General features: G+C 46.1%; 1 protein-coding gene across 1 annotated transcript in view; it reads right to left on the bottom strand.

Annotated features, from left to right (window-relative positions):
- Positions 1-13,683, bottom strand: part of GPD1L (glycerol-3-phosphate dehydrogenase 1 like) — a 58,216-nt gene that overhangs the window by 29,912 nt on the left and 14,621 nt on the right. The window contains exons 3-4 of the mRNA XM_034662126.1: positions 4,461-4,601; positions 2,755-2,893 (exon numbers count right to left, since the gene is read on the bottom strand). Coding sequence (XP_034518017.1) covers positions 2,755-2,893; positions 4,461-4,601 — 280 coding nt within the window. The remainder of the gene's footprint in view (positions 1-2,754; positions 2,894-4,460; positions 4,602-13,683) is intronic.

Genomic DNA, 13,683 nt, shown 5'->3' with positions numbered 1-13,683 from the left:
TGCAGTGCATGTCCCCCGTTCACCAGAACCCGGCACTCCAGGAGAGCATTCTGTGCACATTGCTTATGTCCTGCTGTCGTGTCAGAGTCACTTTTCCTTTCAGCACAGTCGTCGGCACTGATTCTCTGCCTTTTGTGGGCTGTGCTTGCTCCCGTGGTGTTAGTGGGACCCAAGCAGATCAGCTCTGATAGGACATACCCACTGGGGAACTTAGGAGCGGGGTGGTGGTGTTAGCAAAATTTGTGTTGGATCCCCTGAAGTATCACCGTGGCCAGGAGCTGCCCACAAGGGTGGCTAGGGGCATGAGGCTGGCTACAGTATTCAATAATGGCTGGGTGTGGCTGGGTCCAGTGCATAATGGTGGCTGGGGACATATGGCCTGATGTGGTGGCTGGGCATGGTGTGTGATGATGGCCGGGGGCATGCAGCTGGGCATGGTGTGGTGGCTGGGTGCTATGCAAGGAGACAGCTCTGCACCCAGTGGCTGGGCAGGGCATGCACACAGCTTTAATACAATTTGCCCTGAGCCCTGGGGCAGAGGCTACAAGTGTCTGTGCAGCCCTGCCTTCCACAGATGGCTCTGTGTTTACGTTGGGGGGTGGAGGCAGAAAATCGCAGCTGTCAGTTCTCTCATTTTCAGAAAAGTCCCCTGACATGCTCCAAAATCAATATGATCAGATCTGTCTCCTGTTTGCTCCCCACGTTGTGCAAACTGCCTCTCCACTCAGGCTGCTCTCTTTAAGGGTAGAGACCCAACTATCACTTGCCCTCCAGGCTTGCCCAGGGCTGAGTCAGCTGACCTCCGAAGCTCCGAAGCTCCAGGCTGTAACAAGTCCCACTTGTTACAAACACAGAATTCAGCCCCTCTGGTTGTTAAAGCCAAATGTTATGGGGATTAGCGTTCCCATGTGAGCTCCCTGGTGCAAGGGCTCATTTCTCTGCCGTCTCCATGCACACAGTCCCCTCCTTCCTGTGGGCAGCCTCCCTCTACCTCTCTGACCTTCCTAACCTGTCAGGTGCAGCTTCTTCTCTGTCGTTAGCTGTGGAGTTCGTTCTGCTCATCTCTGGATCCCTCTCTAGTTACTGACTTGGACGTGGATGGTATCCAGTTGTAAATGTGGGACGGCGTGAGCTCAGGATCCCCCTACTCTGCCATCATCCCAAGTTCCAGAAATTACAATCTTAATTCTACTTGCACACTTTCTCATACTGTTTAAATTTTCTTCCCTGTGTCTACATATATCACTTTTATAAATATCAACCTGGGTTGACTATAGTCCATTTTGTTTCCTTCATTCTATTATTTGTGATACCTCTGTTCTCCATAAATAGTATTTCTCAAAAAAAAAAAGTTTTAAGTGCGCAGATATATGGGATTGATGGACTACTGTCCAGCTATGAAGATGTAAGCTGACCGACTTTGAAAGTTGCCTGTTATATATTAAGTAAATAAAGTATTTTTTTAAAGCAGTATGTAGCTTAACTATAAATGTAAATTAGTAGTTTACACACATATGAAAAATATAATAGAAATTAAATGTAAGACATGGTTTTCTTTTGATCACCCCTATTTTTCACAATATCTATGCAATTAAAAGTAAAAGAGAAATAAGCAAAAGAAGTAAAAATGTCCTAACTTGCAGGCGTGTGTAAGAATCAAGAGCTACTGGGGTGCCTGTGTGGCTCAGTCAATTAAGCATCTGCCTTCGGCTCAGGTCATGATCCCAGGGGGTCCTGGGATCGAGCCCTGCGTTGGGCTCTCTATTCAGCGGGGTATCTGCTTCTCCCTCTCACTCTCCCTTTATATTCTCCCTCTCTCTCAAATAAATAAATAAATGAATAAATGAATAAATAAATAAATAAATAAATAAATAAATAAATAAATAAATAAAATCTTTTAAAAAAAAATCAGGAGCTACCTTTTCCCACACATTCTATCTTACTCAAAAGAGCCTGACCCCTCTCAGAGCTTCCTTTTACAAAGCTGTAAGGAGAAATCATTCACATTGCTGGTATGTTTGACAAGGGTAGAAGTAAGTTCTGGAGTGGTAAATAAAACTTTTGCAAAGCATCTGCAAATACAGGAATATTACTTTTCTATCAGTCTTTTAATGTGGTAGATAGGCACATGAGAATTCCAAAGCCCTTTTTAAATGAAGCAGAAATCTTCACACCATTGTTGCCTAAGAGTAGAAAGAGCTTTCTGATTTAGGAAACAAGATGGCCAAGTTCATGCCTGGGTTCTAAATTGGCCACGTGACCTTGGGGCAGGTAACTTATTCATTGAAAACAGGGATCATTCCCACCAATTTTTATGATTCCAATTTTTAGTATATGTGCTGCCAAAGTGAGCACATTCCCACCAATTTTGAAATCGCACTGGAATCCAACAAGGATGAAGATACTGGCATTTGTGAGTAAAAAAAGAAATCTGGGTTTTCTAAGGCCAGGGCAGCCCCTCCATGGATGTCCCCACCTGCTTCTCTGTATAAGCAACTTTGCATTTTTGTGTTTAACCTGGATCATTCATTATTCAATCATGGGAGGTCCAAATGGTCTCCTGGCCTTTACTTTCATTCTAGAGGCTGCTGAAACATTTCCGTTCCACAGAATGACCTCCTTACAGTAAATCCCCAACCCACGGAATATCCACCTGAAAGAGTCCACTACAGAAAATACCAGACACCACAAATGTATGTTTTAGAACACCGAACGTCCAGGCTCCCAAGGCTCCCCCGACCCAGCCAACCTCACCGATGGTGGTCTCACAGAACTTCTCTGCGGCCACCTCACTCGCGATGTTGGCTCCCATGAGCACGCTGACGTCAATGCCCATCTTCTCCCGGATGATGTCGGAAATGAGCTTCAGCCCCTCAGGACCCTCGTCTATGCCCTGCAAGGATGTCAACAAGTTAGGGGAAAACAAACCGCCAAGTGAAAGACGCATGACTCGGTCGCTTTGTTACTCACGTAGACGCAGGAATCCGGGGGCATACACGACTTAGGAAACAGCTCTTACAAGAGTAACATGCATACCATGTCTGCACTGTTGAAAGCGTAACGATGAAAGGGAAAGAAAATGAACATGTAACCACCCGAAACATGACCTATACCCCTGAAGTCCCCTGTGTCCTTCCCCAAGTCTGTCCTCCTCCTCACTACTGGTCCCCACCCCCACCAGGCTGAACCACCATCCTGAAGGCTGGATGCACTGTTCCCTTCTGTTCTGGACCATTCTGCCACATAAATCTATTCCTAAATGATGTGTTATGCCATAACGCCTGCTTTAGAAAGCCCGTAAGTGAAATGGCACCATTCACCTATGCGGTACTGTTCGGTGCTACACTATTATTTTAGAGATTCACCCCCGTGGCTGCATGAATGTTCTGGTGTGTTCCTAATTACCACTGTGTATTATTCCAAAATGAAAGCCCACTATTCAGTTATCCACTGTACTTATAACTGATGTGTGAGCTGTTCAAGTTTGCTTTCATAAACACTCATCTATGAACCACTTGAGAACAAAGTCTCTCTAGGGGGTTCCTAACCTTTTTTATGATGTGGCCCTCACCCTCAGCCGTCTGGTGAAGTTTTATGGACTCACTCTTGGAATTTCATATGCATAAAGCAAAATGCATGAGATTACCCACTGAAATGTGGTTATCAAAATGTTTTAAAAAACCACACAAACTTATGACAAAGTAATATACGTGCTGTTTTATTAATGCAATTAGAAAAAGATGATTTGGCAGGTTTAACAATTACCATAATTTCAAGGTCATGATCAGCATAAACGACACCTTGAGATACCTGGAGCCATTATAAAGTGGCATGAAAATACCTTGGATTTCTATTGACAACAGGACCACAAGTCCTGCTAACGCTACTGTTATGGCAAGTCTGACCTGTGGCTGGCATTCATCCATGAAAGCAATGCTCATTTCAGTTGGAAGTTAAAATGAATAAAAATGGGACTTTTCTCCCCCCATTTAAGTCCAGGACCCTCCTGAATTCTGTCTAGGGACCTGTGGGGGTGGTTTGTGGACTTCTAGTTAAAAACTCCCTTCAGGGAGTATACCCTGGAGCGGAAACTAATGACGACGCATTTCTCAGCAACACAAACCACCGGTGATTTCCAGAATGCAGGCTGAGACCCATGTCCTGGACGGGTTCTTTCTGACATCAGGAAGAGCCCGTCCTCACATCACTGCCACTGCCAAAACCCGCTGTGACAGAAAGCAAGCAGCCCTCGCCTGAAGTTGAGCTCAGCTAAGCTCCTGGGATGTGTTATTGATTACCTTCCAGGCATCTTTTTAAAAAAAACAGAAAACAAAAAAACTAACATAACCTCCCTTTCCGCTCCTCTTGCCAACAGATGGAAGTGAGAGGAAATAAACTCCCCCCCCCCCATAACTGATGTCCAGCAACGCTTTCTCTGCCTGGGGTCACGGGCCAGTTACCTTGATGAGGGTGATTCCCAGCGCTTCCTTGGACACTCTCCCGGTGATCTCGTCACAGATTCTGTGAATGAACTGGTGGGGAATGACGAACACTAGCAGGTCTGCGTCCTGCACGGCCTCGCTGAGGTTTGGGACGGCTACCTGCAATGAGGAGGAGGAGGAAACAGTTACTCCTATACCAAAATGTCTCTGCCAATGACTTCATTCACTGACCGTTTATCAGGCGCCGACTGTGTGCACAGTACCGTGCAGACAGACAGGAAAGTCAAGTGTGCTATGTGCTCTGCCTTCCCCTTCAGGACGCATCTGAATCGTGGAGGGTCCTGCCTCTGTTGCTGACCAGTTGGGCGAGTGACTTAGCTTCTCTATGCCTCAGTTTCCCTACCTGGAAAAAGGAGTCCTGATACTGTGTGGGTTGTTCTCTGCTGCTCTCCCAATGCCCCAATCCATTCTGTCCCCTTCCTTGCCCTGCTGTGTTGCCCCAGGGAGCTGCTTTCTGTGGACCATTTGGCCTGGGGGCCCTTGCTCTCTGCCTCCCAGGTGGCGTCTGCCAAAGCCGGACGCTGTTAGGAGATCCAAGGTGGGAGAAGAGACAGGTCAGGGTATTTGTCAGCCTCCTGGGGCCATTCTGGCCCAGGCTCACAGGGGTGCTGGCTTGGCTTCATTCTACAGTTATACCTCCTGACAGGCAGCCCCTCTTCCCATGTCTCTAAGCTCTGGTTGGGCTGGTTTGTTGACACCAGTCTGTCCCCTTGCCCTTTCAGGGGTGGGTTATGATTTCCTGCTGTTGCTAAACTCTGGGCACTCCAGGAAACCCTCTGGGTTGCCTCGACTCTCCCCACACCTCTGTAAATAGTCCCACGCTAAACTCTCCTCGGTAAGGCACTTGGAGCACTCTCACGAAGAATAAGGGAAATAGATGGTGTTTCGCACCTGGTGTGCACTCAACACACGTCAGCTCTTTTGGTGATTTCCTTCCTTCAGATAAATATAAAGATGGGTGTTAGAATTTAACATGGGCAGAGAAACACATACACACACATTCACAGGCAGAGGTGAGGACATGGGGGCATGTGGTCTCTCGCAGAGAATGCTTATTGTTGCCCAATGTCCGTTCTCCCCTTCCTCCTCAGCATTTATGAGCCTAGTTTGGGGCTAGGCTCATAAATGCCCAGCAGGAAGTCTACATTCCTCAGCCTCCCTTGCAGCTATGTGCCCCATGTGATTGAGTTCTGACTGGCGGGGCATCCACGGGAAGTGCTGTGTGTGACTTCCGGGAAATGCTCTTGGAGGCCTTTCCTCCTCCTTTGGCCAGACGGAACGTGAAGAGATGCCTAGAGTTCAGACAGTCACCTTGGACTACGAGGAGGAAACCAAATGCTGAGATGGCAGAACAGTAGGATAAAAGAGTCCCTGACACCATTAACACATCATTAATACCATAAGCATCTTTTACAGGAAAGAAGAAAAAGCAAACATTTAGGTCACTGCTATGATACGTTTTCTGTCATATAAACCTGAACCGAACTCTAACCGAGATAGAGCTCCTATGAAGCGTACCTGGTTCCCAAAATGAAGGGACTGGAGGAAGATTCTTCCCTGAGGAAATGCTGCTATGTGCCACAGGAATATCATTCGGGATGGCTAAGCCTCCTAGGAGAGCTAGTTTGGTCCTTGTGATGGAGACTGCCAACTCTTCACCAGAATTCCTTCTCGCCTTCCTCCGTAATCACAGAGCGGGAAGCCGGTCACCGGTCACGTGGCTAGGAATCGCATTTTCCAGCAGGCCCCGCAGTGACACAGGCCATGGACTGAGTTCTCATCAACAGACCGTGAGAGGGAGCAGTGCACACCACTTATGGCCCAGAGCCCCTAAAACAGCGGGCTGCTTCCTCCACACTTTCTCTCCCCAGTTTCTGTTGTTGAAACCCATGGCAACCCAGACCTAAGAGATGGCACAGGACATGCAGAAGAAGGATGGAACCAAGACTAACAGTGTCAAGCAAAACTGCTAGACCACTGTTATGTGAGAGGGAAATAAGTCCTTTTGTTCTTTAAGTCACGTGATTATGAGGTCTCTTCTTTGATCTTAGTCTATTCTCTTAACTAATACATGCGCTAAGAGTCACTCCCTCCCTCTGAGAGTCCCCCAGGGAAATCTATCTGGAATTATTTCATCCCCTTATCCCTTTGGTTGGTATGGAAGACTTCTGTAATTTACTACCCAGCCTGGGTTCTCCTCCTTTCTGGCAAAAGTGCCCCTACACTTCATTTCAAAAGCTACTGCTTCCCCATTTTAACCATGCAATTTGGGTGGAGTTGGCCCCTCCCCTGCTCCATGCATGGTCTTTTTGTCCAAGCCAGTAGGCACATAAAACAATGAGAGCCAAGGAGATGTTTGCTGGGGCTTCTTTGTGACAGCTGCTTCCTTATACTCTTCTCCAGTAGCTATCGGGTCTTTCCTTGAACAGTGTGGGATGATGGTGTGAGGTCTGGAACAGCTGCAACCATTTTACAAATGTGAGGGGGAGAACCTAATCCTGCCAAGGGGCTCCCTTGTGAATGAAGCCAACTTTATGGAAGGCAGAGCAGAGAAACTGAGTAAAACCCAGGGCCTAGTCAACCTCATTTCAGCCACTGGTTCAGGCTGTGCTTAAAACCAGCCCTACCTGGATTTTTAGTCATATGAACCAAATCATCCCCTATCTCAGCTTAAGCTGGTTTGAATGGCAGCATAGTCATTCCCCATAGAGCAGATCATAACCCAAAGCTTACTGGCACTTCCCCTCTTATTCACATTCCCCAGAGCAGGGAGAAGCTGCTTTCCTCTTCAGAGGGGCTTCTCTGGATTAGTAATCCAGGCTGAGTAGACACAGGTGGCAAGGATGCGTCACCAAAAATCTACCTGCCTATCAGTTCCCTCGCATTTGCAGATTCTTACTCTTTTCCATTAGGCTCCTGATGCCAATTCCCAGCTGCCTTGTCCTTTACTGGCAAAGCTCTCTATGCTCTTCTGCATTTGCCTGTGGTCCCACCCAACCCTCTCCCGGTCTTACTCAGGTGAGGATTTCTGCTCTGTACACTCTCATACAGACCCTGACAGCCTGAACTGTAGTTAAAATCTTTTTTCTTCTCTAGACCTCTTGTTCCTCCTCTGTCCCATCCATCCCCAATACACACACACACCCCTCCCTTTCTGCCCTTTCGAGGCACTTCCCAACATGGTGAAATGGAAAAGACACCAGAACCAAAGAGAAAATATGGAAAAGATGTATGTTTGAGTCCCATATCTGCAAATGATCAGCTGTGTGACCTTGGATAAGTAACATATCTTCACTGACCGCAATCACCCCATATACGAAGAGGTATAAAAATCACTTTTCCTGGGGCGCCTGGGTGGCACAGCGGTTAAGCGTCTGCCTTCAGCTCAGGGTGTGATCCCAGCATTATGGGATCGAGCCCCACATCAGGCTCCTCTGCTATGAGCCTGCTTCTTCCTCTCCCACTCCCCCTGCTTGTGTTCCCTCTCTCACCAGCTGTCTCTATCTCTGTCAAATAAATAAATAAAAAATCCTTAAAAAAAAAAAATCATTTTTCCTATCCAGCCACTTCACAAAACGCTTTCGGATTAAGTAGTATAAATAAGAGTGCTTCAAAATGATACCAAACAAACAAAAGAGATTACACATCAGAAAAATCTACCTGCTTCCTACGATTCTTACCTTTCAAGGAGGCTGCCCATCCCTGTGTCCCATTTTTAAAAAGTTGCAAGGAAGCTGCCAGCTGGTCTGGATTTTTTCCTGTCCCTTCCACTTCCTTCTTCAACAAATCAAAGAGGAACCTGCAGCCGGCTGGGAACGTGACAGCTCTCCAGGACGATATGACGGGGAGCTCACTACACAGACGTCCTTCCGCTCCCCTTGGTGGAGTGCTTAGGGTTTAATCCACAGAAGCACACGGTCCACTCACAGAACATTACTCCTCTTACACGGTATCAAATAAGCTCTCCTCAAGTAACCCAGTAACTGGAATACCCTGTTTCAGAATAAAACCTTTAGCTAAGTTTTTGCCTGTCTTTTACTCTGAACAAAATCAAAACGCTGCTTCAGAAATGCTGACCTATTTCATGTGCTTCCTGTCAAAATCTTTCTGAAGGTGTCTACCGTTAAAGAACCTGAAATACATTGGGAAAGACAACTCAGAACAAAAGGGCTTGCCCTTCAAAGGCAAGGAGGATAAATAATCAAGACAGAACCAAGGCATCATGGTTGGTCCACTTAATGTTCAGACTTCCAGGAATCCAGGGCTCTTGGTCCACGTTTATACATATATACACATACACACATAAAATCATTTAAAACAAAGCCGGTAAATGTATGTGGAGAAGCCTAAAGGTGCTTTTGGATCCCCCCTGGCTTAGTTATCACTGTACAGTACCTGCACACCTTGGCCTAGCTCTGTCACCAGTCAGCTAACTGGACACCCACAGGCAACTCGCCTAGATTCTCGAGGAAATGAGTATTTAGATTAAACACAACAGCAGGTGGAGAACACATATAGCAAAGCAGAGGTTCAAAAATGGTATGGTGCCCTCCTCTTCTATTTAATGTCAATTTCAGCCAAGAGCATAGGTGAAATTTACCTCCTTGGCTCTATATTCAGAAACATGATCCTGAGACACAGACAACTTTATCTGATGAGTCTTATGCAAATACGCCACCAGGGAGGTCGCTTGGAGAGAAACACAGCCGTTAACCAGGGGGACTCCCCAGTACGACACGAGTAATGTAGACTGATCAGGTAGACCCGTGGTGCCCAAAGTGTGATTCCTGAAGCAACTGCACCACTGTCACGTGGGAACTTGTTAAAAATGCAAATGTATGGGCCTCATCTGAGACCTCATCAATCAGAAGCCCTCGAGTGGACCCCGCAATCCCTGTTAAGCTCTCCAAGAGATTCTGAGGAGCACTTAAATTCGAGAAGCAGCAGTGACAATGACTCCTCTAACGAAAACCAGAAAGTTGAATCCAGAGAGGAAAGAGTTAACAATGAGGCTTCTAGTGACCTGATATTCTAATTTTGAGAAGGCTTGCAGCCAAAATTAATAGTTATTATCGCAACCCTATTATCCAAAAGAAAGTGGCCATCTTTTTTTAATTGTCTCGGCCTAACCTTACATCGCAGAGGATACCACTGAAAGCACAGAAATACAACCCTTCACCCTGCTTCGTTCTTCCTCACCATGTTCCCCATCCCTGGCACTCCTCCAGACCACAACAAAGCCAGTCACTACTCTAGGTGCGGAGGAAACATCAGCACTGGCTGATGTAAGAAACCAAGTCTTACAGGCCTATGTAAGAAACCAAGTCCAAAGAGTTAGTAAGAAAGGAAAATATATAAATTCAATTTCAAACTTAGAAGCTTACATGCTTCAAAGGATAGCATTAAGAAAGTGAAAACTTGAAGGTGAAAATACTTCGGAATTATGTATCTGAAAATGGACTTGTATCTAATATATATTAAGAATTCTAGAGGTGCCTGGCTGGCTCAGTAGGAATAGCATGTGACTCTTGATCTTGGGGTCATGAGTTCGAGCCCTATGCTGGGTGTAGAGATTACTTCAAAGTAAAACCTTTAAAAAAGAAAAAATTCTTACCACTCAATAAAAAGATAACCCAATTTTTTAAATGGACAAAGACTGTGAACACAAATTTCTCTGAGAGAGATACATAAATGTCCAATGAGCACATGAAAAGATACTCAACATCGTCAGCCATTAGGCAAATGAAAATCAAAGTCGCAATAAAATACCACTTCATATACAATAGGATGGGTAGGATCAAAGAGTTAGATAATGACAAAAGTGTTCGTAAGGACGTGGAACATCTGGAACCCCCACACACTGCAGGCGGGTGTGTTCAACAGTGCAGTCACTTTGGAAAACAGCCCAGCAGTTCCTTGAAGAGGTCAACAGTTACCATATGATCCAGCAGTTGCACTCCTAGGTACCCACTCAAAAGAAATGAAAACATGTTCGCACAAAACACCGTATGCAAGTGTTCACAGCCATGTTATTCACAACAGCCAAAAAGTGCAAAACAACCCAAATGTCCATCAACAGACAAGTGGATAAATGCAATGTGGTACAGCCATAAAATAGCATCTTATTCAACCATGAAAACATTATTGAATGAAGTACTGACACAAGCTACCACACGGATGAGCCTTGAAACACGATGCTAAATCAAAGCCAGACACGGAAAACTATATATTGTATGGTGCCATATATAGGAAATGTCCGGAAGAGGCAAGTCTATAGAGACAGAAAGAGTAGCAGTTGCTTAGGGCTGGGGCAGGGGATAGGAGGAAATAGGAAGTGACTCCTACCTGGTATGGGGTTTCTTTTTGGGGTGACGAAAATATTCTAATGTTTGCACAACTCTGAATATACTCAAAACCACTGAATTGTACACTTGAATGGGTGAACTGTATATCTGTGAATTGTACCTCAGTAAAGTTGTTTCAAAAAAGCGTAAGGTTTAGAAAGCAAGATGAGAAGCAATGACAACGGTATTTCACAGAAGATGCTGTGATTGTAAATCCTGGTGCGACACTGCGGCTGATTAAACCGCCAGAGAGAAGGCAAAGGAGCTCTCCACCCGGATGGGACCCTGGACAGACAGCTGTAAACCAGGACAGACAGCTGTAAACCGGGATCGATGGCTGATACCCGACAGTGGCAAGAAATGGGAAGCATTCTTTCCACTGAGGTTTCAGAGAAAACTGCAAACCCAGATTGTCCCAGCTTTTAGCCAACGGGTGATGACATGGTGATGTCACTGTTACAAGAAAGGTTGGGGGTGAGGATGGGGGGGTCACGTGATGAGGATGGACATGAAGGAGGTCAGTAAGAAACAGCGTGGGGGCCCCGAGCAAAAAAGACTCACGTTCTCACGTCAGCATGCCAACTGACAGACATCACAAGTAACAATCCTATGTGGATGGAAATGCAACTGGTCTCTCATAATGATGGGGGTCTTATCTAACACTAGTTGATTTTTTAAAGGATCAAATGAGATAGCTGAAAAACTCTGAAATAAACATATGAAACTAAAATAAAACAACAAAAACAACCCCAGCTTTTTAAAAAAATGCTTTGCAGAAGACTAAATACACATGGATCACCTCACTTGTGCCTCACAAAACCCCTAGGGGTAATAAGGCACTAGGAACAGCCCAACCGTCTGACCGTGCTCACAGTGAGCGTCAAGCCCAGGAGCTCGGAATCCTAGGGAGTCCTCCTCCATGACACTGCTCCGTTGCTCGGCTTTACCATGCAACATTTTTTAAGCGCAGTTCAAAACTATAAAAAGTATAAAGAAAAAAAAACCCATCTGTGTACCTTCCACCAGTTTAAGAAATAAAACTTTTTAACAGCCTGGGTTTCTCCTGCCAAGCCCTGGCAAGGACGCAGAACAACACGAACCCTCAGACGTGCTGTAGGGGGAGTGTAGACTGGTACAACCACTTTGGAAACCAGTGGTGTGACGTGGTGACATCGGGGCTGTGTGTTCCCGGCGGTTCCACCAGCCTGGGAACACGGTCCATGACAGCAAAGAGCTGGAAACCACCCAAATGTCCATTCCAGGGAATGGATGCATTCACTTTTGTGAACCTACAAGGCTTCAGACATCCACAGAGTCCTGGGAGTGGACGGTTCCTCCTTTCTCTCCTCCCTCTGTCCACAACTAGGGACATGGGGCAGGTGGTGGAATCAGTCAGTGTGGGGACTGGGCTCTAAGTGGTAATAGCTGTTGACTCCTCTATATCAATTCTTTCCCTGCCTCCTTCCCTCCTGGTTCCCTGGCCGGTGGCACAAGCTTCAGCTTCACAGAACCACTTGGCAAGTTCCCCTCCCCCCACATGCCTTGAGCACTGCACCAGGAACCAATGAAGAACAAAAAAACCAGAAAGTCAGGTTCATACACTCTGGGCAGGTGAGGTCGAACAGGTAGGTACATAAGGGACTAGCACAAAGCAGGGTAGAAGGAAGGTATTAACAAAGCATGTGGTTTATGTTAGGGAAGAACCCATCGAGTCCAACAAGAATGAGAAGTGAATGCAGGAATTTCCTACTCCAAGCATAGGTCAGAGATGACCTCAGAAGCCTTCCACTGTGGTGGGAATAGCCGCTCCCTCTGATCTTCCCCTTGGATATTTGGACAACTTAACTTCTAAGATTGGAACCGTAGGGATCCTTTCTCTCCCCACCAACAATGCTGAGAATGACTGTGCAGAAATGCTGCCTGACCCCACTGCAGTGACACAGAGGAGAAAGTGGTCAGTGTCCAGAAGACAATGGATTCAACAGGATGAGTCCACCAGGAATCAAACTGAAACCCTAGCTTCTAGCTGTGTGACCCTGGGCAAGTTCATTAACTTCTCTGAGCTTTGGTATCCTCCCCTATAAAATCAAAATCATCCTGGTAATAGGAAAATTAGTGGTATCAGCCTAAGAGGGTCACTGAGAGCATTACACAAGACAAGATACTTGAGCTATTTAGCACAGCGCCTGATGCTAATGAACACTGCAACCAAAAGCCAAACAGCAATCTCCAGGGAGCAAGGGCTTTGCAAAGGCTTTGCAAATCCGTACTTCCTGGCGTTTATCAGCTTACAAATCCCTCCCCCCTGCTGGACTCCTTGAAGGAAGCAACGTCATCTTATTCCTCTTCCTGTCTCCAGCAACCAACACTGTGCTTTGCATGCACTCTACGTGCTCATAAAGGTTGATGAGTGAATATATACAAAGATGAATATTTCATGAACAAAGAGGATGTGTTTGTCCGGTTAACCAGGGAATCAGGCAGTCACAGTGGCCCGGTCTTCAGACTATCACAGAAAGCCACCAAAGGGTGAAGCTGGCAACAGAAGTTAAATTCCACTCAGACAACCAGCACGCACAGTACACTCTTTTTGTTCTCCTGGCTCATTTCTCCCTCCCCCCACCTCCCACAGTCACTGGAATGAGGCCAGGCAATTACCTGTAGTCTTCCCTCTCAGACCTAATAAGCTTAAATTTTAAACTGTCAGTCCTACGATCTTCTATTTTCTCCAATCTCTTTCTGTAATTTAGGCCTTGGCCCTGATTTTAATTACAGACCGGTCCATTAGCTGTCCCCGTGTGCAGATCAAGTCCATGCACTTGGAAAGGGAATATCAG

The sequence above is a fragment of the Ailuropoda melanoleuca genome, chromosome 6 (assembly GCF_002007445.2).
Source record: "Ailuropoda melanoleuca isolate Jingjing chromosome 6, ASM200744v2, whole genome shotgun sequence".
In the NCBI taxonomy this organism is placed as follows: Eukaryota; Metazoa; Chordata; class Mammalia; order Carnivora; family Ursidae; genus Ailuropoda; species Ailuropoda melanoleuca.
This window is presented reverse-complemented; position numbering and strand designations above follow the sequence as displayed.